The sequence below is a fragment of the Pectinophora gossypiella genome, chromosome 7, assembly GCF_024362695.1.
Source record: "Pectinophora gossypiella chromosome 7, ilPecGoss1.1, whole genome shotgun sequence".
Classification (NCBI taxonomy): domain Eukaryota; kingdom Metazoa; phylum Arthropoda; class Insecta; order Lepidoptera; family Gelechiidae; genus Pectinophora; species Pectinophora gossypiella.
The window spans coordinates 7,512,998-7,540,059 of NC_065410.1; the positions used below are offsets into that span (position 1 = coordinate 7,512,998).

Below are 27,062 nucleotides of genomic sequence, written 5' to 3' on the forward strand. Positions count from 1 at the left end.
TAGCATAACTGATAGGATTTTAGGTAAAAATATAATTTTGATTTTCCATAACTTAGTGTTTCTTGATGATCCGAAATTTAGTTTAAATTAAAGATCAGTGAAAGATTTCACCCATAGATATGGTAATAAAACAGGAGTGACAAGCAAATGGCAGCATCTGCGACAGTTATCAAGTTTACGACTTGCACCGAGGCCTCAGGATCAAAAAGGTCTATGTAGGGTCCTGTCATAAATCACCATTTTGCATGTAATAACATGAAGTAGGTACACTTATAGTAAAGGTTACATCCTGGGTAGGAGATAGTGCTGTGAGCACAGGATAGTTGTTGTACATTTTAAGAAGAAACAAGACCTATACCTGCTTCTGGATGAATTACCTAGCAGTGGGTGTTATAAAATGTGTCAACATGAGTGGTTTTCTTTTTTAAGTTAGTTTTTAATAATATTTTTTGTGTGTATACTTAGATTAAGGTAGTTAAGGCCGTGTAGCTTGAAATAAAAGGTGTTATAACGTGAGGTAAAAAAAAACTAAAATACTTATTCCAAACCGTTGTCTGTGCCGTATAATGTCCCTAAAAATTACTGAAACCTATGTTCAACATGGAGAGTATAAAACAAAATCTTTAAAAATAAGTTTTTTATTCTCTTTATTAACAAGCTCACGTTTCAAAGCGATATTTTTTAAGCATTTTTCGAGATAGATTTGCATACAGTAAAAACTTTTACAAATTTCAATTCAATAAAATATTTTTCAAGTTATCATTGTGAATTAGTCTTTAGGTTGACTTATGGAATAGATGCCATCTGTTACCCGTGAAATGTTATAACCACAGGTTTAAGTTACGATTATGAGTCTAGAGGGTTTAGACTAGGTAAAACATGCATAAGTAGTAAATTCTATCGAGCTATTCCGATACAAATCAGAACTTTTTAGAGCACGTGATGGATCCCTGTTAGATGTACCTTTATAGTAAGGAACGGGTTACATGATTGCAAAAATGACTTGGCCAAGTATGATTTTGGATTCGATAGAACACGAGCTAGAAAAGTGGGCCAAGCAAGCGGTTTTCAACGAAACCTTTATACTAAAATCAAACCATCGAACTTCCCCCGAATCAAAGTTCACCCAGCACCAACCCAGCCCGATGAAATCAGTCATGTATACACAATCAATTCAACTGTACATCACGCTACCGCCGTGATCACATAATTTGATAATTCAATCAAGAACACTTCATGTTCAGATCAGATTTTGATAAGGTGAATTGAAAATACTTACACGTAGAGGCATCAAGGGAACGCGAAGTAATAAAGATGTTGCTTCAGTACGCATTTTCGCGACATACACTTCCCCAAGGCGACTTTTATTCTTGAAAAGGGTTGAACCTTCATCGATCGACACTTAGATAGGCACCAGGGCTGATGGGTAGCCTGACTTAAGTGATTTTAAAGATATAATGTCGATCCGTTGTTTGTAGAATTTTTTTTTGTATTTGTGATAGGATGGTGTACCTATTGGGTATAAATTAAACAACCCGGTAGTGATCGAAGTCCTACGACAAAAGAAACAAATGATGTCTAGTTACCATTCCATTCCCTATTTAATAAACATGTTGAAGGGAACATAATGTCTTGGGTAGTTTCCAACTAGTCAAATCAGTTACTTTTTACTAAACGTCAAAACACGAAATTACTATGGACTTTGTATGAAAAAGCAACCTGTGATGTCAAAGAAAAACGAGACAAAATGTCGCAATTATTATTAAATTTTTCTTTATTAAAATTCATAAATAGGTTATATAGCAAAAATAAAATGTTTTTGTCATCTTTAGATCTGTCTTTATTTAGTAATCAGATTTTCATAATTTATCTTTGACCGTGAAAACTACCCATTTATTTTCATACATTTTAGTAGGTATTGACGACTTCCGGCCAAGTATGAAACATCTCCCGTGACAACTCTACATTACTTTTTTATTTTTTGTAGATTTCCCTCGGATGGACGGAAAAAATAACTCTACAATAAGTCTGAGAAAAGTATCGGGATTATGTTATAAGACCATTAAAAGGTAAGTACCTAAAAACAAAAAATATACTAACAAAAGAAAATTCCTTTCGCCAACCCTACAAAACACCTACCTACCTCAATATCGAAGAATCAGCAGTTGCGTGAGAAGGCTATCTATTGACAGGCAATTTATGCCGAAACGAACATTTTCATGTCAGATATCAGCTAGTGACGCCTCTATTCATTGATGTTTCAAGGTTCAAATTGACACATCAAAATTCGTACACGCTATCTTTATACAAATAATAATACCATTAAGTATATCTACTTAAGTTCTTTAGTAGATACCTATCATGAGCACAATCGTGGACGAGTGTTTTACGCAATACAATGAAGTGAGAGTATAGGACTAGTTTACTTTTTTAGTGATAAACATAGCTAATGTAGTGCGCAGAGCTACAAGTAAGCAGAAAACAACTATCAGTACTTAGTTATAAGATGAAATTATTACTTCTTCTAACGGCCTCCGTGGTCCAGTGGTTTAGCGTTGGGCTCACGATCCAGAGGTCCCGGGTTCGAATCCCGGTGGGGACATATCACAAAAATCACTTTGTGATCCCTAGTTTGATTAGTACATTACAGGCTGATCACCTGATTGTCCAAAAAGTAAGATGATCCGTGCTTCGGAAGGCACGTTAAGCCGTAATCGTTACATGAACCATGTCAGGGGCCTTTGGCAGCTCAATAATATCCCTGACACCACGGTTGATGAGGTTGTAAATTCACCTCACAACCCACAATATATATATAGATATATAGAAGGAGATGGAAGGAGAAGTTTAGTAATCTTCATCTATCGTGTGGGTTGTGAGGTGAATTACCAAACTCATCAACCCTGGTGTCAGGGTTATTATTGAACCGCCAAAGGCCCCTGACACGGCTCATGTATCGACTACTTACTTACATCAGTAAGTAGTAACCAGGACCACCGACTTAACGTGCCTTCCGAAGCGCGGATCATCTTATTTTCAGACAATCAGCTGATCAGCCTGTAATGTCCTAACCAAACTGGGGATCACAAAGATGAATTTGGTAATATGTCCCCACCGGGATTCGAACCCGGGACCTCCAGATCGTGAGCTCAACGCTCAACCACTGGACCACAGAGGCCGTTATTACGAAACTATTACGATGAATCGTTTGGTGACAGTTGATTATAGCCCGGCGCCCTTAGAATTGAGCTGTCATGGACACAATTCTTAGCTCTGTCGGTTTATACATGTTCAGCAAGATAAGCAACTTCTTGACGTGTTTTATCAACAACAATAGCAATAATAAAGATACTTATTGCAAAGTATAATTAATAATAGGTAAATATATAAAGGTGGGACAGTAGCTTTATAAAGCACTGGACCCATCAGCATTTTTTAAGCGTGTGCCATTATGGTGTTTTATAGCTTTTAAGTATTTTCTTTCTTGTATTTTAGGTTAGTACATAATGTAAATTTGTCCGAAATAAAGTATATTTTATTTTTTTATTTTTTAAAATATAATATAGATTGATACCCTCCAGAAAGCAATAATGTGATTAGGGAGTGTTGCAAAGGATTGTGTGAGGAGAATTCGACGTTTAGATATTTCGGATATGCAAGTAGAAAGAACGAATGAAAGCATGCAGACTTACGAACATATTTATGATGCGAGTGTAAATGGTAGAATTATTGTAAGAGATCAAATCCAGGATATTTTAAATAAAGACCAGGGGGTGAAAAAGGCCTCATCAAATCAACTCATCTAAAAAAGCAATATTGCAATTTGACATAAATTCAAAAATGTTACATTGACCTTCAACAAGTTTATCCATGATAATTACGTTGAATAAAGGATTCTGATTTCTGACATTTGCGCATATAAAAGTAAGTGCGCAATGCAAACAAACTCACTCACTACTCACTTTGTGATCTCTAGTTACTGATCACCTGATTGTCCGAAAATAAGATGATTCGTACCTACTTCGGAAGGCACGTTAAGCCGTTGGTCCCGGTTACTACTTAATGACGTCTAGTCGTTACACGAGTTATGTTAGGAGCCTTTGGCAGCTCAATAATAACCCTGACACCAGGGCTGATGAGGTTGGTATTCCTCCTCTCAACCCACAGGATAAGAAAGAACTTTCTATAAAAATATTTGTTCCATGAATACAAGGTGTTAGTGACATCGTAACGAAAACTTGAGGGATGATTCAGACCATGATTCTGAGTTGATATCAAGTGGAATTTTAACAGGAGAACGTGATATAATACAGCCTTATTAACTAATTTCTCGCTATTTGGATTATTTCTATTAACTAATTTATTACATATCTAATATTATATTCTATATAATAAAATCGAAAGATCGCTGACTGTTTGGTCAAGATTACTCTAGATCGGCGAGCGTGCATGAAGACATTGATGAGACTGAAAGAAAAGAAAGTTGTGTATCAGGAACGTACGTAGTAACTTGAATTCCGTGGTAACTACCACAACGGGAAGTAGGTATAATCCTATGTATGTATGGTTCTACTTATAATTGTACCTACGTACCGCCATCACTAATAATAATAATTATATCTACCTAACACAAAGGGAAATAGATATTATAATACTATGTATGTATGTTCCTACTGATAATTATTGTACCTACTAATAATTATATCTACCTACCACAACGGGAAGTATGTATAATCCTATATATGTATGGTCCTATTTATAATTGCACCTACTTTCCGCCATCACTATTATAATTATATCTACTTACTAAACAAAATCATCTGCGAGATGTAATCTACGCCTAGCTAACCTTACATTAATTAATTAAATTTACGGGATACCTAAGTAATTTATGTAATTACTTCAAGTGTTGAGTAAAATTACTTAATTTGTGGAGATATGTCTCAAATAGAAGTACCTACTACCTAGGTAACTGATTACTGTGTCATGTAACGCCTGACGTGGAACCTATTAAAAGATTCATTGGCATCGTCAAAATATTAACACGTTTACTGTGCAACTGAAAATAAGATATCAACCTCTCACGTGCAATATTATTTTTCAATAAAAACATTGGATTTTTTTGTACATAGACTCATTGGCAGAAAAAAATGTGCCCCACATATGGGGCATGCACGTATGAGTTTCAAATTTATTGTCTCATTTGTGGTACATACACAGTGAACGTGTTAAGAAGTGAAAAGCTTAGTATACGCTTTATTTGTGTATATAACATTTACTGGTCGCAATATTTACTTGATTAGATAGGATTTAGTAGGAATAGGAAAATATAAATTATTGGCTTCAAAAATACAGGGTGTTAGTGACATCGTAACGAAAAAAAAAATGGAACGCCTATTTTATTGTACTAAAAACGATGGTGGGTGTTTTTCTTGTCGCAAATGTTTAATTAAGATTTTCAATTTTTACTGTGCCGCAATGTAAGTCGAACAACGCGCCACACAGACGCTAAACTTACGCGCGGCTACGTTACGCGTGTGAGATACGATGTTGATATCTAGGTAGGAGTTTTCATTCTCTTGTATTTAGATGCTTAGTAGTGGTTCAACGTTTAAAAATGTTGTTTGTTGAAGTAGAACACCTACTGCCACGATTTTTCACGCACGGTACCTACCTACCAGTTATTAAAACGTTCCTAACTTATTAACAATAAAAACTCTACTCTTGCCTTACCTTAATTGTTATTCCTTCGGATGAAGTACCTAGGTAGGTACCCTAGAACATGTCACGTCACGTAGGTATGCAACATCGCGTTTCCTCCGCGGTAGGTAGGTATCACACGCACTCACAAACACAACACCTTGCTCTTTAATAAACATCAACAATCTTCCATACTTTTGCGCAGTAAATGGTCTATGATCTCATCATAGTCGACACTACTCATTTACAGAATGAAACAAACACTCACAAACACGAAAAAAATATCCTCGAAAAACATCACGCGATTCGGGTCAAGCTTAATATTCGACTGAGCGGAAGCGCGCGGCGGCGGCGTTAGCGCAAAGCATCAAAGGCGCCGACTAAGGGCGCCGACGACGCACTGGCCGCGGCCGAGTCGAGCCGACGACTAGAGAGAGAGAGAGAGTATGTTTATGGTGCAAGTGACAGAGAAAGAAATAGTATCTGTTCGTATGCCTACTTTATTGGCGAGCGTTGCCCTTGACCCGTGCGCCGGCTATTCACCTGCGCATAGCTGAAGTTGTAGATACGTTATTATTATTATTGATGACATTGATAAAATTTAATAATTAGTAATTTTTATTTGTTTATTTTAAATGTGCGTTCTATGCAGCTTAAAACAATATGGGACTGAAAAAAATCTAATTTTTTTATGAATTTGGCGACAGGAAACTTCACTTGATACCTATCAACTCAAAGAAATACCTAGTATCTGTTCGTAATGCCTACTTTATTGGCGCGCGTTGCCCTTGATCCGTGAGGCTATTCACGTCCGAGTATCCATCAAGACAGATCAAACAAGCCCTAACTCGGAGGTCTTGCGTCCCAGGATCCTTTAATTATGTCTTAGAACCTTCTTGGCCTATGTGGTCCAGTGGTTGAGCGATGGGATGCGGAGGGTCCGGGTTCGTATTCCGGTGGGGACATATCACAAAAATCTGTTTATAAGGCCTTTGGTTGGGACGTTACAGGCTGATCACCTGATTGTCCGAAAGTAAAATGATCCGTGCTTCGGAAGGTACGTTAAGTCGTTGCTCCCGTCTACTAGGTACTTATGTAAGCACGTAGCCGTTACATGAATATTGTACACAGAACAGGATAGGTTTAATTAGTTCTTTACTGATGATTTAACAATGAGATTTAAAACTACGAATAACTTAGTACTTAGTACCTCGGTACGGTACCAACATGTAACAAGAAAAATAAGATCACTCCACTCGGACAATTTTTTTCTTTGAACATGCCGACATTGCCTACGCGGCGGAGTTGCCGAACTATCGATAGGTAGATTATCAATTGTTGAACTTGAAAATTGTCTAAACTATCGAAAGTAGTGATAGTACATTTAGATCGATACTAGCGATAGTACCGATAGGTCTTGCTTTTACAATAATGGGTATTGATCTAAAAGATTTATTTATTTATTTATTTTCGATTTTTGTGTAGCGAGGTTTTGCGTAGGTACTTACATACTAAGTTGGTGGATGGTTGACATAGTAGGTAACTAATTACCTAATCTGTGGTGGTTGTGTTAGTTGGTTGTTAGTTATTCTAATGACAACAAAGAATACAATTATTTACTGTTTCAACTGTTTTAGGTAGATAATGGCCCTGATTCCTATGAGTAAATGAATGAATAACCCGGTCGAATCAAAAAGGTATCTCGCTGGTAACTTAATTCTGTCGGTTGTTTTAGATTTCTGCTTAAAATTGACGTGTATTCCATAAATTTTATGCCTGTTGATTATCCGTCCATTTAAGAATAAGAATAAAATAAATTTATAATTTACGATAGACAGAGAAAGAAATAGGATCGGTTCGTAGTGCCTACTTTGTAGGCCGCGCCGCCGCCGCGCCGCCGGCGTGCGGCGCGGGGCGCGCGGAGCGGGGCGTGCGGAGCGGGGCGCGCGGCGCGGTGCGTGTGGCCGTTGACCCGTTCGAGCAGCTGTTGTCTCCATTACATCGAAAATTTTCGATAATTTGTCATTATTGTTTTTTTTATTGAAATTTGGGTTCTATGCAGCTAAAAGCACAATATGGAATTGAAAATAATTAAAAACAAAACTCAAAATTTCATGAATTTTGCGACGGAAAATTCCACTAGATATTAACTCAGAATCATGGTCTGAATCATCCCTTTCAGTATTCGTTACGATGTCACTAACACCCGGTATATATATATCGTTTCATTGTGAAGCAGGAATTTCATTCATAATATGATAAAGTAAGTATTATTTGTAAAGTAGGTAAGTAAATTTCCAAATCAAGTTGGTACTTAGTTCTTTGTTTTTGGCTATATGACGATAATCCTAGCAGTTTATAGGTCGTGACTAGGTACACATTAGTCGGCAGCACATAAGTACGAGTACCTATAGTAAAATGTATAAATATTCATAGTAAGTATCTGTCTACCTATCACAAACCAAAGAGCGGAGTAACCCTACCGATTGAAATTGGACGGCCATTGTACAGATTCTATCGGCCTTCTTCCTTCCTACTAACTTTAAACTGAAACTTTAGTCGTTATATGCTCCATAGAATTTCGCACCGAGAAGGAAATTGAACAATCCCTAACTCGCTTACTGTTGAAGTTCTGTACTTACTTACCTGTTGTGGCTGTGTAGGAATTTCGAAGCTTATAGTTAGATAGAAAAAAATCGATCGAGCTAATCTCGACTGATACATCTGTGCTAATGAACGTTACAACACTAGCTTACGTACTTTGACAAATCTAGTTCTTACCGGTCATTGAAGCTATTGTAAAAGGTTATCTTTATTGAGATATAATCACTACTTGTTCTGAACTGGTCGTTCTATTTTAATAGTAGGTAGGACCTATACTTAGTGGATTTTACTGTCATTTTGTGAAAATTAAAAATGAATGATTTATTATGTTTCCATCCTAACTACTTCCCATTGCTCCCCGTTGTTCCATTCCACGCCGCGATTATAGAGGAAAAAAAAACAGCTTTTATTTTAATTGCCATCGTGCTAGGGAGTGCTCGTATTTTTTATATTTTTTTTTAACGTGACTTATTGCTGATTTGCCGCAGATGGCATTAATTACTTGGCCGGACAAATGGGGAGCGTTGAAGGCTCTCACCCGGTACAACGTTTAAAACAACAGGCCTGAGGGTGCCCAGTTGGGCGCGAACCCTTAGTGGGTCGATAGCGATAAGCGCTTAATGAGGGAAATCGTCGATCACGCCGGCGGGGTCGGTATCGGGGTCCTGAAGTGTTTGGTGTCGCGAGCTGATTGGCTGCCTCTATTCAGTACGGACCCTAAGCGGAATGTATTCGGAAGTCGTAATATCGTAATTCTGGTAAACTGAACTGTTTATTTTATGAAATCTTTCTATTTTCTGATGTTATGATCTCTTGAAACAACGCAAGAAATTATCTTAGAGAAACGGCCTATAAAAGGCATATTACTTTAAACGGCTTTATCGTAAACGACATATGGGCCGTATCGCTTACCTACCTATACTGAGTGAATGGCGTTTATATGTACATATCAAGTATACCTAGTAGAAAAATAGCTATCCGTTCCGAAACTTTCCGACATTATAGTGCCCACCCATTGCGTTTAAATTCGGATCACGGGAAGATACTAAACGTAAAAATTCCCAGTCGAATAATGTTTGTAAATGCTTTCATTTGTAACGGGTTTTAACTTTGAATGTTCATAAACGAAATAAAATTATTCTAAAAATCTTGAGTTTGTATCAACAAAAATTTTGCTTGTCCTGAACAAGAGATGTGGGTAATACACGTGTTTTAGGCCATTACAATCAGAAGATTGTGGTGAAATGCGGGCGTTTTTGTACCTATTTCTAGGCAAAATCCGTGCCATTTTATTCTCAAAACACTTACCTACTTTACAAGCATTTTAACTACGGGATTACCAAGCTTAAAGAGTTATTGTTTGTCTTTCTGACCCGTCGTTTCTGTAACGTTGCTACTGAAATCCCGGCACGATATTTGTGCGGAAAACCCTTGAATACATTGTATATTTAATATCAGCCTGGTTGGCCTTTACGAACGGCCGGAAGTAAGGGCTTTGTGCGCCGCAAGGGGTTGCCCTTCGATATTCTATTGAATTCTTAGCCCAAGAAGACATCCTATGGATAGCTTATTGTGTTTTATGACCGCCCGCTATGGTAATAATCCTTTATGTAAAGCTGTATATATTTATATTTACTTTTTATAAATGGAAACGTATGAAACTCAGACAGCTAGATACTGCTAGAGTTAGATAGAAAAGAATCAATCGACCTAATCTCGTTGATTACATCACGTCACAACACTAGCTTTTGACAGATCTATTTCTTAGCGAGCATTGAAGTTATTGTAAAATGTTATCTTTATTGAAATATAATCTCTAATTGTACTGAAATGGTCGTTCTGTTTAATAGGTAGGTACTAGATTATGTCCCAGTAACTAGTGATACAACCTCCAGATTACATTCCATGAAACCAATTAGATTATAGTTAGGTTTTACGGAAATATGAATAAAGAATAATAATATGTAGGTATAAGAAAAATTGATTCCCATCTTTAATTCAACCCAGGATTGGCGTTTTCTTCTTATAATAATTGAGAACAAATCAACGTCAAATTAGTTTGAACGCATATAGGTAGATATGCGTTTGAGGTACTGGGTCATAGTTGCTTGAACTCACATGTGCGTTGGAGGCATATAAGAAAGTGCGGCACGTGGAGAACCTTCAGGAAAAAGGATCGACAATTAATGCGTTAATAAACTGCCGATATAACCAAATCGTGCACTTTGAAGACAAGTATTCACAAAGCAAATTCCTGGACATAAAGTTTCAGAGAACAGAATGTTTTTCTTTGTGGATCGTGGAGTTTAAATGAGCTGGAAACTCAGCCTGTCTAGTTCTTCCAGACGATTACGAATTCCGCCAACTTTTCCGAGCGGTGTAGTCGATTCTTCACTTTCTCAGATCTTTATACCGTTTTATAAAAGGCTAGCTTATTGCAAAGTATCGGCACGTAACTGTGAGTTGCTAGAGAGAAGAGTTGCAAAGTTTTACCAAGGCAGGAGTTGTCAATAATCTGTAAATTGGCTGTGAACTTTGTGAACAAAGTTTACACTGCACGATACGTCGACCAAGCATGCACTGGCTCCAATTGACCTTATAAGTTATGCTGCTAATTAATTATAAAGTAGCTCGTGCGACAGTATGGTCGTATTGGTAGATACGGTCGAGTTTCGCAGCGGAATGTTGCACGTATCGTCTAAAGACGTAATTAGCAACAGTTTATACATAGTTACGTCAGTCATATGAACTAAGTTACACGCCAGTACACCCCGGGATAAACCTCGTTTTACACAAACACTACAGATTGACGGTCATGACGTCATCGTACACGATGATAGACCAATACGATTGAAGACTAAAGTAAGACCGAGGGTTTAACATAGCACAGCCGCTGGTGGGAATCGGAGAGTTGTCGTTCTATTCATAGTATTATTCCTTATTCTATAACGCCAGGGAAAATTAACGAGTAACAGAATAAGTATATACCTTATCGTTATTATAAATCATATCATTAGGTACCAATATGTGCCTAGATATCTTTCTACTACCGCGTGCATAGGTCACGAAAATCACGATCGTCATGTTCATAAATCAATAAAAGTAGTTTTACTTGTAAGTTGTTTATATTTTATTTTTACAAAAAGTTTAGGGATTGTAAAATTTAGAGACTACTCAATAGGATTTTTCCAGGAAGCAGAATTTGCTGGTTTGCCGGGAAATCGTGAACGAGAAATCCCGGGACACCCTAGTAGGTACTTAAGGTTAAAATACTTACTTGATTATTTTTACCGTTTTATACAGAGTTGTGAAGCCTCGATGGTCCTCGTTCGACCTGTCAGGGCGTACTAATTCATTATGCTAACAAGACGCGCTGCCTCCGACGGTGATGGATTAGCCTTTTTCCCCTCGCATAAATGTGAAGACCGACAAAATGCGTAAAAAATGGACTAATAACAGTGCATGCAAAGCTTGAGCGTCCTTGATGTAAAATATTAGGACATTGGAATTTGCAAGCAGCGGCAAACTTGCTTGTTGCGTGTTTTTGTTCGGATAAGTGTTTGAAAGTTAGCGTGGTCAGTTTTAGGGTAAGTTTTAATTTAGAATGGGTATGCGTCTTATAATGGTATCTAGGTAGGTATCCGTGACAGTTGCGGCGAAGTAAATTCTACAGCGTTGCCTTGCTAAAATAACAAAAGGTAGTGTAGATTTGAACAGAAGTGAATATCACCATAATCCGTCGGAATAAAGTTCTGGTAGCAGGGCAAACCCCTTGTAGCTTCTCAATACCTGTGGCATACCTTCTGAGTGACTGATGTGGAGTGTCTCCATACCTCGATAAGCCTGGCTTTTTCCATTACTGAAGCATCAATCCATCATATTGGAGAGGGCACAAAATGACACAATCCCTTGGTCGACTTTAACAACCCTCCGGCATGATAAGCAACAAAACGCATTCATTTTTTTTACCTAACAGGGGACAGTCTAGCAGAGAAGTGATAATAAAAGCATGTACAGTTATGGTAATTTATTAATTACATCAAATTTTACAATTATAAAGAGTGTCCCGTAAATAAAACCCGTACGAATAACTTTGCAAGGGTGGTAGGTGAATGAATCTATTTGATTTGCATGAGTTATAAAATTTGACACCGATTTTAAATAAGAAACTTTAAAAAGAAACAAGTCTGTTCCCCAAATTAAAATAAAAACGAATTATAAATTGTAGGTACCAACTAATATAATATTTGAATAATAAATGCAATAAAACTACAATGCCAAGACCACCGGCACGCTAGACGGTGCGGCGACGACGGTTTGTGCTTCTGTTTTTATCATCACAGACTCGTGCTTCGACCGACAATGATCCAACATTCGCTTTTTTTCGTGGAACGTTTTATCGCAAACTAGACACTTCACTCTACGAATTCCAGTGTGAACGCTCGTGTGGACTTTCAGCTGATTCAAGCTTATGAACGCCTTTTCGCATAAAGTGCATTGGTAGGGAAAGTATCCAGCGTGCTTCCTTTTATGAATTTTTAAAGTACTTTTGGCTTTGTATTTCAGCCCGCACGTTTCGCACTCAAACGGTTTTTCGCCAGTGTGCCAGAACATGTGTTTTTCCAACAAATTCAACGTCGCGTACCCCTTCGAACAGACATCGCAAATGTATTTCTTCCCTTTGTTCACCATCTTCATGTGAAGCCTCAAATTGTAACGGTTCTTGTACTTTTTCCCGCAATGATCGCAGATCACAGCCTTGTTAACGGTGTGAAACGCTCTAATGTGACCCTAAAATTAAAAAGAAAACAAGTTTAGGTTGTGCTATCCCATATTCATATTACTAACATGTCGAACTAAAGTAGTTATGTACCTAATTGTAAAGAATACTACATATCTCGGGCTTAAATTATAACAAGTGAAGTGAGGTAGGGTTTTAAGCCCTCGATAGTTTCTGTTAGGTACTTTGTATTCGATTCTGTAGCTTTGCAATAATATGCTTAATTTATTACAAAGCATTGTTCTGACACACTGACGAAAAACGAGACTACGTACTTGGCTTAGATTTGTATCGGGGCTTATAAAGGTTCGGGTTTACGCTATCGTTATTATACTGGTACATATATAAAATGTATCAATTATTTTTCAGACCAGCAGGAAATCGGTAGGTACCATAATTTTATCCCGGCATGATAACGGTAGCGAAACGTTAACCGCTTGTATACATTAACCTTTTCGAACCCTGCTTTCGGTAAATAATCCAGATCCCTGTTTTTAAGTTTCCGGAAAATTCACCTTTTTATACATATATTTTTATAAAACTTTTGTATATATAGGTAAATATTTTTACTACTGCCTTTTATTTCATTTGCAAATTAGGACACCGTGCAATAAAACATACCGTTTAATTAAAAGTTTATTTATAAATAATTACTATTTATTATTTCTACATAATACGTTGACAAATAATATCATTGTAAATAAAAAAAAAAACATCATTTCACAATTCCTTTACCTACTTTCAAGTATTTACAACAATCTACACGAATACTTGGGTATTTGCAGAAGCAATCCATAAAGTCTCCAGACGAGCTAATTATGTTCTCATCAAGTCTTATAAAGAGCTTCCTTGATGGGTACTAACGAGATTTTATGCCATTACTGAGGAGGTAGCTAGGTATTCATCCTTTATCATAGAAGAATCATGCTTTGACCTGCAATGCTCTAACATTCGCTTCTTCTCGTTGAACGTTTTGTCGCAAACAAGACATTTCACTCGTCGGATGCCTGTATGAACACTCGAATGTGCTTTTAACTGCGTCGAACTCACGAATTGCTTTTCGCAATAGTCACATTTGTAGGGATAATACCCCGTATGTCTTCTCATGTGAATTTTTAGGTTCCCTTTAGATTTGTATCGCCCTCCACACATCTCACAATTGAATGGTTTTTCGCCGGTGTGCCAAAACATGTGTTTTTGCAATAGGTTTAGCGTCGGATATCCTTTCGAGCAAACGTCGCATACGAAGTTCTTCCCTTTCCTGACCAACTTCATGTGGAGTTTTACGCTATGTTCGTTTTTGAACTTCTTGCCACAATGGTCGCAGGGCACCGGCTTGTTTTTTACGTGAAAAGCCCTAATGTGGTACTAGAAGGAAAAATAACTGGTGCCAATAGATTGCGAAAGAAACAAGTAGAAATGTGAGACATTTTTTTTATTTTAAATTTGAAGCGTTAAAGGATTTGATTTCGAAATTACGAGTAAAAAAAGACTATGCCTGTATAGTATATTCTTATAAAAATCTCAAGTAGGTAATTAAAATGTTCGTTTGAACTGGTGTAAAAGAAAAAGCAATATCTTACCGTTAACGCATTATTCCTCTTAAAAGACTTGCCACAAGTGTCACAGATGTAGTTTCTAATATTAAGATGTTCTTTCAAATGCGTTATTATTAAATTCCGGAATAAGAACCTGAAAGAGAATGGAATTTTGAAAATAGTTACAATAACAATATCTACATTGGAAAAACTCGAAGACTTGCATGACTATTTTGAAAGCTGTTGCTTTCAGAGAAAAATAAACGGACGAGGGAAAAAAATAATTTCCTCAAAACTTTAGAAATGACATACTCACTTCATTCCACATATGTCGCAAATGTACTTTTCGACTTTGTGCAACCGTTCATGGTTCCTGAAATACCTATAGTCCTTGAAAGTCTTTCCACATACTGAACACCAACCGCCGTCTTTCTTTAAGTGCAGAGACCTGTAGTGGTATTGCAGGGATAAAGCGTTCATTCTAGGCTTATTGCAAGCCGGACAAATGTACTTATATTTAAAATCTTGAGGCATGTGTTTGTATCTGAAAGGAAACATTTAATTAGATCTTTTTTACGAGTCGATGGCGCTTACGGCATTGTCAGTGGCTTCGTAACACTAGCATTAGATAGGTTAGTAGGTATCTATGTTAAAATGAAACCGTGTTTAGCCACGTCTTAAGGTTGAAATACCGGAACCGGGGTTCGAACCGGCGGCGCTCCAAGTTTGAGAAACAAGCCGGTGTACCACAGTCACAGGACCACAGTGACTTCTTATAAAAAACCATCCTATATTTCACTTACCTATGGTAAACCATATCAGCGATATCTCTGCCTACATATTCACACGATTTACAGGCCAAATCCAGGATTGCAAAATGACCATTCAAATGTTCTGTCACTACATGCTCCTCTAAAGATGTAAAGTCGCATAACCCTTAAATAAAAAATGTAATGTCGAGAATTATTGTAATAAACTTACGTTCAATCAATACTATGATTATGATATAGTCACTACAATACAAAATAATAAAGTATCGACCTGTTACAAATAGTTTAGGTATTAATGTGAAATAATATACGCCGTGCTTCGGAAGGCACGTAGAGCCGTTGGTCCCGGCTGCATTAGCAGTCGTTAATAACCATCAATCCGCACTGGGCCCACGTGATGGTTTAAGGCCCGATCTCCCTATCAATCTATAGGGAAGGCCCGTGCCCCAGCAGTGGGGACGTTAATGGGCTGATGATGATGATGAATATACGCTAAAATTTATAATGGCCTCCAAAAGTGGGTGTAAGACAGTGGTCTCCTCATCTACTGATGATAGTAAGTGTAATAAATAATAGTGTATCTAGACTAAAACATCATCCTCCTAGCATTATCCCGTCTTTCACAGGGTCCGCTTACCTAACCTGCAGATTTGACAAGTCCAGTTTTTACAGCAGCGACTGCCTGTCTGTCTTTCCAACCCACGACGGGAAAACCAGCCCAATACAGGTTTGGTCACATACCTCCGAAAATGCATTTCTCGGGAATGTGGGTTTCCTCACGATGTTTTCAAAACATGAATTAAAAAACAAATTCGAAAATAATTGGTTTAGACCTGTACGGGATTCGAACCAGCGACCTCAAATGGAGAGGCAAGCGTTCTACCATCTGGGCTACCATCGACTTTTATTTAGACTAAATAAATAATATAAAATATAATCAAAATTACTCCCTCTTAATCAAGTTTAGTAACTGAACCTAAGGAATTTATTTTTAAATATTTTCTTAAACTTACCGCAATAAAACGTATTCGGTACAAGACGCACTTTGTCTGACTCTGAGCTATCCTTACGGATTTGCACATCCGCTTTGTAGCATTTTTGTACATGTGTTGGTAAAGCATCCTTACGCTCTAAAAAAAAAAAAAAAATTCAAATTAAATGAAAAAAAATATTAGTAGGAAAACCAGTTTATAGAACTAAAATTTACGCTCACAAACATAATCAAAAAGTTAAGAGTCTTGACGATTTAAACATTAATGATTTAAACTAAATTAAACATAGCGGGTCTAAAATCATCATTGCAAATATTTAATATTTTTTTGGAAAACAGTTCCTTTCTTAAGCTCTGCAGTAGAAATATAATTAATGTAATAACAATATCCTTACTGTACTCTTCTCCACATTTCAGACAGATATATTTCGTTTTCCAAGGACCCTTTATCGAATTATCAATTTCAAAATATTTCTTTATTAACTGATTTTGAGTGAGACTTTCTGGTAAACCATCTTTTCTTTCCTTTTTACAAGATTTCTTTGTGGGATGCGATACTCCTTCTACTGTAACTTTTTCTTCCTTTTCTTGTTTTTTCGCATTGTTTTGCTGTTTTGATTCAGTATCTGTGCCTGTAAGTGTATTCCATTTAATATAATCCGTATTTACGGCATGATTCGCTGATCCTTCACTTTTTAATAATTCTACTTTAACATTTTCTACTGGGACTTCTTTTTCCTCATTGTCTTGTTCTTTGAATTCTGCATCTATGCTTGTAAGGGTATTCCATTCTAAATACTCCGTATCTTCGGCATGATTTGATGACCCTTCACTTTTTATCTCAATAGTTTCTATGTTTTCTATGCGGTCTTTTTTCTACAAGACAAAATATTTCAGACATTCGGTGTTAAATTGGTAATATCACATAAATATTATACTTAGTTGAAGAAAACAAAAAATAACAAAAATCAGACAATAAATAATATTTTATTTGATATTAATTTTGGTTAAGAAGTACTTGGATCTATATATTTGTTCATATTTTACTTTTTTATATTTCTAGCACTTATATGTGCATTGAAAAACTCACAATAAAATTAAATAAGATTTAAAAAATAATTTTGTTTCATATCTTGTCTTAGTCAGACTTTGTCAACAAAATTTTCTCTTATTGGAGAAAATTAAAAAAATACATTTGTTACATTATACTATAAATATATCCTATGAGTAGTCTTGTAATATTTATCATTCCCAGGAATATTCCGCAATTTGTAAATTAGACACTCTAGACTTTAGACACTAATATTTTATGAAAAGTGTCATATTTTTTAATTGTTGAAGTTTGAGCCATTATCTAGTTTATATGAATAATCAAAGGAAAATAAGAATTAACTTACCACTTTAACATTATTGGATACAATATTATTCCAAAGCACGTCCGATTTCAGAGCAATTGTTTTAAAATCTGAATAGTCCTTCAATTTCTTGGAACACTGACCACACAGTATTTTAGGTCCTTTCTTTATACTTGCCTATGGAAAGAATAATAATAAATTCACATAAAATAATATATTTTTGCAGTTATTATTGGATAAATAAATAATACATATGGATGTCAGAGAACTGCAGTAGTTCTCCCAATGATAAAGTAATCCATGTTGGTAAAGTAAATCAAGTTTGTCCGAGAGACACAAAGGTTCTATGATAAAATATTGCCAGTATCATCTAGTGAAATCTTCATCATCTTCGAGATTATCCTATGATTGGTTTCTTAGAATCTTTTCATTAGAATGGCAAGCTGAATTGAAAAGGTAAGGCATGATTTGACATTAACTAGAAAATAATTAAATTTTTGTGTTACGGTCGTGATTATGACACAGCTTTGGCACTCTTATTAAGAGTTAAGAAGTAAAATTTTACATATTATATTATAAGCTATTAAAGGTACTGAATTAATGATTATAGTTGCATTTCATTTATAATATCAGTACCTACTTTGTTAAAGATCAAGTAAGGTTATAAAAAAATGTTCCCTGGACAACAGGATGCTCTTAAGTTGTAAATAGCATTTGATTGGATACAAACATACGTAAAATATAAATACTTACTGATACACCAAAGCAATATTCAAACAGACGAAACCACTCACTATCAATATTAAACGATACACGACTTTCAGGTTTCGCAACGAGGCAAATACGACATGAGCGTGATTTACGACTCATTTTAGACGTTTATATTAAGTTAACACTTGAATAAACTAATAAAATTACATTACTTTACACATCTTCTTCAAAATAACACAATTTCGCCATAGCAATCAACTACAACCAAGCCGATCTGTCAAAATTCGCTTTTTTTGCACGGTATGGGCGAACGTCGCATTATTAGAAACGTACCCAAAATTCAAATAACGCAAAGGGGAAAAGTATATTGTTATCTCTTTTTTACTGTATATTTATTTCAGTAGACGTGTATTTCAACTTTCTAGTATCGACGCGCACATTACCACGGCTTGTCCACCCAAAAGAATACGATGTGGAGAAAGTATGTAGATAGAGAAGTAGGTAGGTCCTACACTCGTGCTACACGTTTCGTTTGTAAAATTATTCTTCAACAGCTGCTCTGGAATGGGCTGATGAATATTGAGAATAGGTAAGTAAGGTACCTATGACGTGATGACTGAATACAAAAAAAGTAAAAAAGGGCCCAGATAAGTATCTACTTATCTGGGCCCCTTTTTTCAAGCTAGGCTAAGATGGCTAGGTACCCATCAGCGTTCCTTGACCGGCCATGTACTGAATGCCAATGGAGAAGAAATCTACAACAGGTAGGTACCTAAGTAGGTAACGAAAATAAAACCCATAACCAAAGGAGTTGTAAGTTACCTCTATAGGTAGGTTTAGCTTAGCAAATTCTACCAACTAATAAGGCAAGTTGCCTTTTATAGTGATAACAGTAACAGACGATCGAATCGGTGCGATTCCCTCCACGAACCCGATTCGTTATTGCACCAATTTGATCGTGGCGAGGGCAGTGCGCCGCACATTATTATTATTAGGTACCTATTACCCAGTGCAGCGCACGGTGCGGTCGCCTTGCGCATCGAACCCGGTGCGTTATCAGTTGGTTACTGGACTACCGGACAAGTTTGCGTGAATGGCGCACCGTACCGAAATTAGTCCAGTCGTTGTTCTACCTTCGTACGCATAGGTAGTGCCTAAGTAAGTCTGTTTTTAACATAATATATTATGTATAATTAGCCCATTCTTTTCTTTTTACTTGTCACGGTAAGGCTGCGTTTCCATTCCATGACGCGGAGCTGTGCGGAGATACGCGGAGATGTGCAGGAATCGACCAATCACAGTGAGGGAGAGAGTGTCAGAGCGTCTTCGTTTTTCGCTCTCTCGAACGCTGTGATTGGTCAAATCCGCACATCTCCGCTCTTCTCCGTCCATTTCCGCGTCATTGGAAAACCGGCCCAAAGGTGTCGCAGCATGGACGATAGCTGCAAATAATACGATTATAGCTTGTTTCGTCAAACTTTTTTCTTTTTTGACGTGACTTATTGTAGATTTGCCGCAGATGGCATCAACTACTCTTTTTATTTTAGAGAATATTTTAAGTAAGTACCATAAAGTTTTTGCAGTTGGGTAAGGAATGTTAATAGGTATTCTATGATCTGTGATAGGGAAGGAAAGAGGGCTCAGGTTTGAGTAAAGAAAAACACAAGGTAACTTATATAGGTAAGAAAAGTAGGTACTGAAGTAGGTACCCAGGTAACTGAACTATACCTAACTTCCGTTGGATTCTAATTTTGTTCCATGGGTAGATAGCTACGCATAGGTAGGTACATATACTGACGCCTATTTCCCATCAGAAAAATAACATTATTAATTTAAGATTTTGTTATAATAATAATTTAATATAAAAATGTTATGATAGTTACCTACATTAGATTTACCAGGCTACGTTCCTCAAAAAAAAAGGCACTGTACAGGCATGAGCAATATCATGTACTCACTTTAGAACCCTGTCGCACTATCATATTTGACATTTAATGAGACTTACTGTATAATTTGTTAAAAAAGTTAATGTGACATGGTACTAAAGTGTATACATATTAATGCTCGTTACCGTACAGAGTTGCCTTCGTTTAACCTCGTAATTTCATGGATAACAGACATAATGCATCTTTTATCTTTGTTTTTGGTTATAAATGACGACCCTTGTTATTACACCCAGGTACCACGCATCTTCCACCCATTATTTATTATTCTGATCGAAACAAAATGAAGCAATAGGTAGCAACATAATTATATTTAAGTATACCTATATGCCTCTGCCATTAGATTATGTTTTTGAATAATTATGTACCCCGAGTAATAAGGAAATAGGTACGTAATTAAGACGTAAAATCTGAATGGCGAGATGAAACATGATTTGAGATTTTTTTTGGGGGACGTGGCCTGGAAAGTCTCTCATTAATAATGTTCAGTTTTATTTTTTATAATTAACTTATCTACCTGTTATGCAAATCAATTTATGATGACGCAGGTTACCTAACTTAGTACGAACGTAAGTAGTAGGTAAACAGTACTTTGGTATTTAGGTAGGTAACTAAATGTTGCTAAAAGCAATAAAAATGTCAGAAGCTCAAAATGGATCGCGTAATGAGTCCCCTGTCTGTCATTGATGAGGTGAGGACACGAAGACGAAGACGAACTCGGTCCTTCTGTAATCTATACTTATAATAAATCTGTAGAGAGGTCAATTCTGTACATTAAATATTTTTTCAAAATAACTATCAGGGGGTGATAAGTGATCGATACTGATGCCAAAAATGCAATCAGTAAAATTTTTGTCTGTCTGTCTGTCTGTCTGTCTGTCTGTCTGTCTGTCTGTCTGTATGTTCCTTATAGAAACAAAAACTACTGGACGGATTTTAATGAAACTTGGTACAATTATTCTTCACACTCCTGGACAGGTCATAGTATACTTTTCATCACGCTACAATCAATAGGAGCAGAGTAGTGAAGGGAAATCCTTTTGTATGAAAAATCTAAACCACTCAAGTTAGACTTTTGAAATTTGGCATGCAGGTACCTTAGATAACGTAGAGGTGCACTAAGAAAGGAATTCCCGAAATTCCTACGGGAACGGGAATTAGCGGGAAAATCCTTTTGTATGAAAAATCTAAACCACTCAAGTTAGACTTTTGAAATTTGGCATGCAGGTACCTTAGATAACGTAGAGGTGCACTAAGAAAGGAATTCCCGAAATTCCCACGGGAACGGGAATTAGCGGAAAAATATTTTTGTATGAAAAATCTAAACCATTCAAGTTAGATGTTTGAAATTTGGCATGCAGGTACCTTAGATAACGTAGAGGTGCACTAAAGGAATTCCCGAAATTCCCACGGGAACGGGAATTAGCGGAAAAATATTTTTGTATGAAAAATCTAAACCATTCAAGTTAGATGTTTGAAATTTGTCATGCAGGTACCTTAGATACCGTAGAGGTGTACTAAGAAAGGAATTCCCGAAATTCCCACGGGAACGGGAATTAGCGGGAAAATCCTTTTGTATGAAAAATCTAAACCACTCAAGTTAGACGTTTGAAATTTTGCATGCAGGTACCATAGGTAACGTAGAGGTGCACTAAGAAAGGAATTCCCAAAATTCTCACGGGAACGGGAATTAGCGGGAAATACCTTTTGTATGAAAAATCTAAACCACTCAAGTTAGACATTTGAAATTTAGCATGCAGATACCTTAGGTACCGTGGAGGTGCACTAAGAAAGGAATTCCCGAAATTCTCACGAGAACGGGAATTAGCGGGAAAATCCTTTTGTATGAAAAATCTAAACCACTCAAGTTAGACGTTTGAAATTTGTCATGCAGGTACCTTAGGTACCGTGGAGGTGCACTAAGAAAGGAATTCCCGAAATTCTCACGAGAACGGGAATTAACGGGAAAATCCTTTTGTATGAAAAATCTAAACCATTCAAGTAAGATGTTTAAAATTTGGCACGCAGGTACCTTAGACACCGTAGAGGTGTACTAAGAAAGGAATTCCCGAAATTCCCACGGGAACGGGAATTAGCGGGAAAATCCTTTTGTATGAAAAATCTAAACCACTCAAGTTAGACGTTTGAAATTTGGCATGCAGGTACTTTAGTAAACTTAAAGCTTAGTTGCAACAGGATATTACAAAATTCCCACGGGAACGGTAGTTAGCGGGAAAAAACATTTGTATGAAAAAATCAAATCTAAATAAAAGGAGAAACTGACTGACTCAGTGACTGACATATCAACGCATAGCCTGAACGGCTAAATGTAGGCATTTGAAATTTGGAAGGGACATAGCTTAGGTACCGTAGAGGTGCACTAAGAAAGGAATTCCCGGAATTCCCACGGGAACGGAAATTAGCGGGAAAATCCTTTTGTATGAAAAATCTAAACCGCTTAAGTTAGACGCTTGAAATTTGGCATGCAGGTACCTTAGATAACTTAAACCGTAGTTGCAACAGGATATTGCAAAATTCCCACGGAAACGGGAGTTAGCGGGAAAAAAACATTTGTATGAAAAAATCGAAACCGCGTAAGATAGATGTTTTCAATTCAATTCAATTAAATTATTTATTGCATTCCATGTAGTACAATGGGGTGTTACATAGGCATAGGAACTAAAACATGGACCCTGTAGGGCACAGCAACGTTGAAGGGAAGAGAGGAAGTGTGTATTAAAATTAAAACTCAATGAACAATCAATTAAAAAAAATCAATTCAATCAATTGATTCAATCTAGCATGCATGCATACCTTAGTAAATATAAAGTTTATTTTTGGCTGTATTTTGAAAAATGGGAGTTATTGGGAAAAAAATTGTATGAAAAAATCTAAACTGCATAAGTTAGATGCTTGAAATTTGATATGCACTCCCACACACACAAAGATCTCTCTCTTATATAACACGCCACGCGGACGAAGTCGCGGGCAAAAGCTAGTCTATAATATAATGTAAGCTTTAGGACTCTACCTACAACTTTTCGTAGTAGCTTGATTAATTTGACAGCAGAATTTACGACAAAAAGATAGGTACCTGGTTTTTTACGTGACTAATTGTAGATTTTTCCATTTAAATAAACCTCACCCGGTGCAAAACTTTTACACGACAACAGATTTGAGGGTGTCCAATTGGGCGCGAACCTTTACTCAGGGCTTCATCCGAGAAGATTCTATTTGGCAGAATTGATACATCCTATTGGGCCGATAGCGATAAGCACTGAATGAGGGAAATCGTCGAACACGCCGGCGAGGTCAGTATCGAGGTTATAGAGGTGTCCTCTATGGCTAGAGTAATTGGGTCATCAAGATCGTACCTATATTATGTCCTTCAGAAGGATAGTAAGTATATCTACTCTACAGCCAAGTGCGAAATAGACATCACAGTAAACCTTGGTTTAATAAGGGTCACTAAAGTTTTTTTCATCTTTTCTCTAAGAGGGAGTTTCCAGGCTACGTTTCAAGAAAACAATATAGATGGCGGCGTTGTACAGATTGAACGTGAAAATTACCTACGTGCTCATTGCTGTTGAGACGACGGGTTGTTGGGGTAGCGATCCTAAGAAAGAACAATGGCGAGCGCCCATACAAGTTTTTATTTAAGTCCAAATTACATCATCTATTCATCAAAAATATCTAAAATGAGTGAAAAATTTTAATCAATCGTGGTTCTAATTAAATATAAGTTTCATACCCGGGTTTTACTATTTATTACAATATATTGAAAAATTGGCCAAAATTATTTCATGAAGAGTAAATGTCGCATTTCTACACGCTAATGAAATGAAATGAAACGAAACGAAATGAAATTTAACCTTTGTGAAATTAAATTTAACGTTTTTTTAAATATTTTCTCGCCAATGTTCTTTATAGCGGAAATCGGACGTCGGTTAAGACAGAGTGGAGATGACCCCCGTGCCGGATTGGTCTTGGCGCAAAGTTTGTCCATTTCTGTGAAGCGAGGAAATGCGGCTAGTGTAATGGCCACCTTTGCGCCCGTATTAGTCCGGGGCGGACTTTTTGACAAGTGCAGTAAATATCACAGAAATTGTGTTTTATTATGAATTTATGTTTTCTTGATTCGGTTATTTATTGTGAATCTATGTCTAGTTTCTCCAAGTCTAATTCCTTATGTAACTTTTATTTAATTTAATGTTTTATTATACAAACTGTTGGTGTACTTTTTATTCTTATCAAGTAATTTCTAAGTTTTTAACATGTGCATTGCTCGGGTACATAGTTATTCAAAAATATAATGCAATGGCAGAAGCATATTATATCAAAATAATTGTTGCTTGATATTTGGATCAAATTAGTATGGTATAGAATTTTGTTGCTACCTATATTGCTTCTCTTTATTTTGATCAGAATGATAATGGGTGCTGGAAAATGTGTTGTGCCTTGGTGTAATCACAACGGACATCATTTATACCCAAAAACAAAGATAAAAGATGCTTAAAATATGTCTGTTATCCATACAATTAGAAGGTTAGGTAAAGGCAACTTTGTACAGCGCCATCTATTATTATTTGGATAACGTAGCCTGGAAAAATCACCGTCATAGAAGGGAAGAGAGGAAGGGGTAGACCTAGGAGAACATTTATGAAACAAATAAAAGAAAAGGTGCAGGTCGTGTCGTATCAGGAGGTGAAGGATTTGACGGGATGAAGAGAGGAATGGCGATTACACCACCGACCCGACAAGAGCGCAGCTCTTAAATAAAGAGAGAGAGTCTGGAAAGTCCCTCTTTGGGCTGGTTATATGTCACAGCACATTTTCTTTTATTATCTTTGATCGGCCTCTATGGTTCAGTATTTGATCTGACATACGATCCGGAGGTACCAGGTTCGAATCGCTTTTATATAGGTATAGGTACGACATCTGTTATTGGTTATATCAGTGAAATAATTGGCTCGTTGTGACACCTAATAGACCCTAACTACTAAGTTTACAAGTTCGATTCGCGATAAGGTTTCGATGAGGTCTTGCGCAAACATTTTTTTCTATCGTGATTAAACCTGCTGTTGGAGATTAGTCTCGGTTAACTTTTTATTACTAATAATTCGCCTTCGGGTCATGAGCCCAACGCTCAATCACTGGACCCGGGTCTTAATCCCGGTGGGGACATATCACAAAAATCACTTAGTGATCCCTAGTTTGGTTAGGACATTACAGGCTGATCACCTGATTGTCCGAAAGTAAGATGATCCCTGCATCGGAAGGCACGTTAAAACGTTGGTCTCGGTTAATGCTTACTGATGTAAGTGAGTAATCATTACATGAGCCATGTCAGTGGTCTTTAGAGGTTCAATAATAACCCTGACACCAGGGTTGATGAGGCTGGTATTCCATCTCACAACCCATACGATAAGAAGACTAATAACCCGCAGTGGTTAAGCCTAGAGTCTGCATGCTCTGAAATCCCTTAGATACGGTACATCCTAGCCCAAATACCTAAAACATATCATTGCGCTTGGCAGGTTACGTACATGATTTGATAGACTGCCGAAATAAAACCTCCAGCAACATCCAGCATTATCATTGTTTATCTATACCTCTGTTTCGGAATTGCCCATGGCAAATATCTGATTTCGTAATCATTTTCCGTAGATACCCAATACAACCAATCATAGCTAATAACGAGATGCCTACTTCAGTGTCGAGAGCACTTATTATGTATTAACAATAGTCAAGAGCATTTCACTACTATTATATTCGGCTCAGTATTCGTCGGCCAAGTCACAATGGTTTGCGACGAACGCAACACGTGGTTCAGTCATTTACAAAATTGCCCTAAACGGCCAATTTATTTTGTGCGTTGCAAAATCTAACCTAGACTACCATTCAACTGTAACAAGTGGGCTGATTTAGCTTACTACGCTTCATTTAGATTCTTATCGAAAGACTTTGAAACTATTATGATATTACGCAATAGCGTAGACGTAATCCCTACGCGTGAATAACAAGAAAAAGTGCGATCCCTAGCGTAAACCCTTCAAAAACCCAACGAACCGTCGCAAATCTACCTTTTGCTATAAAGCAACATGTGGTTAAACGACACATTCCCGGCAGGGTAAGCGTGAACCCGGGCAGCCCTCAATTATAAAGGCGTCCCGTCATTGCGACGGAACTGAGATCGTCAGATGTATCTGAAGAAAGTTTGGATGTTTGACATTCGAGGCTCGATATAGGAGATAAAGATGGGAAAGCATTGTGTGGGCGCTTGAGACGTAGCTCTAGGCAGGTGGCAGGTGTTCGTTGCTATTTACCGCCCTACTTTATTCAGGCTTCGTACATTGTGGGCGGTGGGTCTGCGCTTATAGATCGCGAGGGTGAGCCAGTGGGTTCCGAAGTGCCGGCACGCGCGGACGCCTTGCACGATACCCTCGATCACCGCCGCTGTGCTAAAACGAGACACAGGATACCCCTTACCTCGACAACAGAACGAGACACAACACCGACGTCCGATTTCAACAGGTCGTTATTGTAACTCCCACTAAATGTTGATTCAGTGCAATAATTCCTACTTCAGTTGGACTTTTCCTTTATTAAATGGCACGTTTTAACTTTTATGACTTTCGCGGTTCCAACGCTTTATGGCTTCGATTTTTTT

General features: G+C 37.1%; 2 protein-coding genes across 4 annotated transcripts in view; one reads left to right on the forward strand and one right to left on the reverse strand.

Annotated features, from left to right (window-relative positions):
• LOC126368072 (uncharacterized) overlaps positions 1–27,062 on the forward strand; it is a 158,850-nt gene that overhangs the window by 38,169 nt on the left and 93,619 nt on the right. Inside the window, exon 1 of one of the 2 annotated variants that reach the window (XM_050011953.1) lies at positions 26,805–26,926. The exons of the other annotated variant lie outside the window; for it this stretch is intronic. The gene's annotated coding sequence lies outside the window, so the exon portion shown is untranslated. Of the gene's footprint in view, positions 1–26,804; positions 26,927–27,062 lie in introns of those variants that run through there. 2 annotated transcript variants of the gene reach the window in all.
• LOC126368017 (zinc finger protein 62 homolog) lies at positions 12,317–18,712 on the reverse strand. Of its 2 annotated transcripts, none has more exons than XM_050011864.1 (8): positions 18,492–18,712; positions 17,781–17,915; positions 16,779–17,259; positions 16,406–16,522; positions 15,426–15,558; positions 14,939–15,166; positions 14,668–14,776; positions 12,317–13,095 (listed from the first exon to the last, which is right to left on the reverse strand). In XM_050011864.1, exons 1-8 carry the CDS (start codon positions 18,606–18,608, stop codon positions 12,574–12,576), a joined length of 1,842 nt encoding a protein of 613 aa, XP_049867821.1. In that variant the 5' UTR covers positions 18,609–18,712; the 3' UTR covers positions 12,317–12,573. The 2 variants fall into 2 exon arrangements, with proteins under 2 accessions (XP_049867821.1, XP_049867822.1); XM_050011865.1 differs by lacking the exon at positions 12,317–13,095 and adding an exon at positions 13,708–14,452.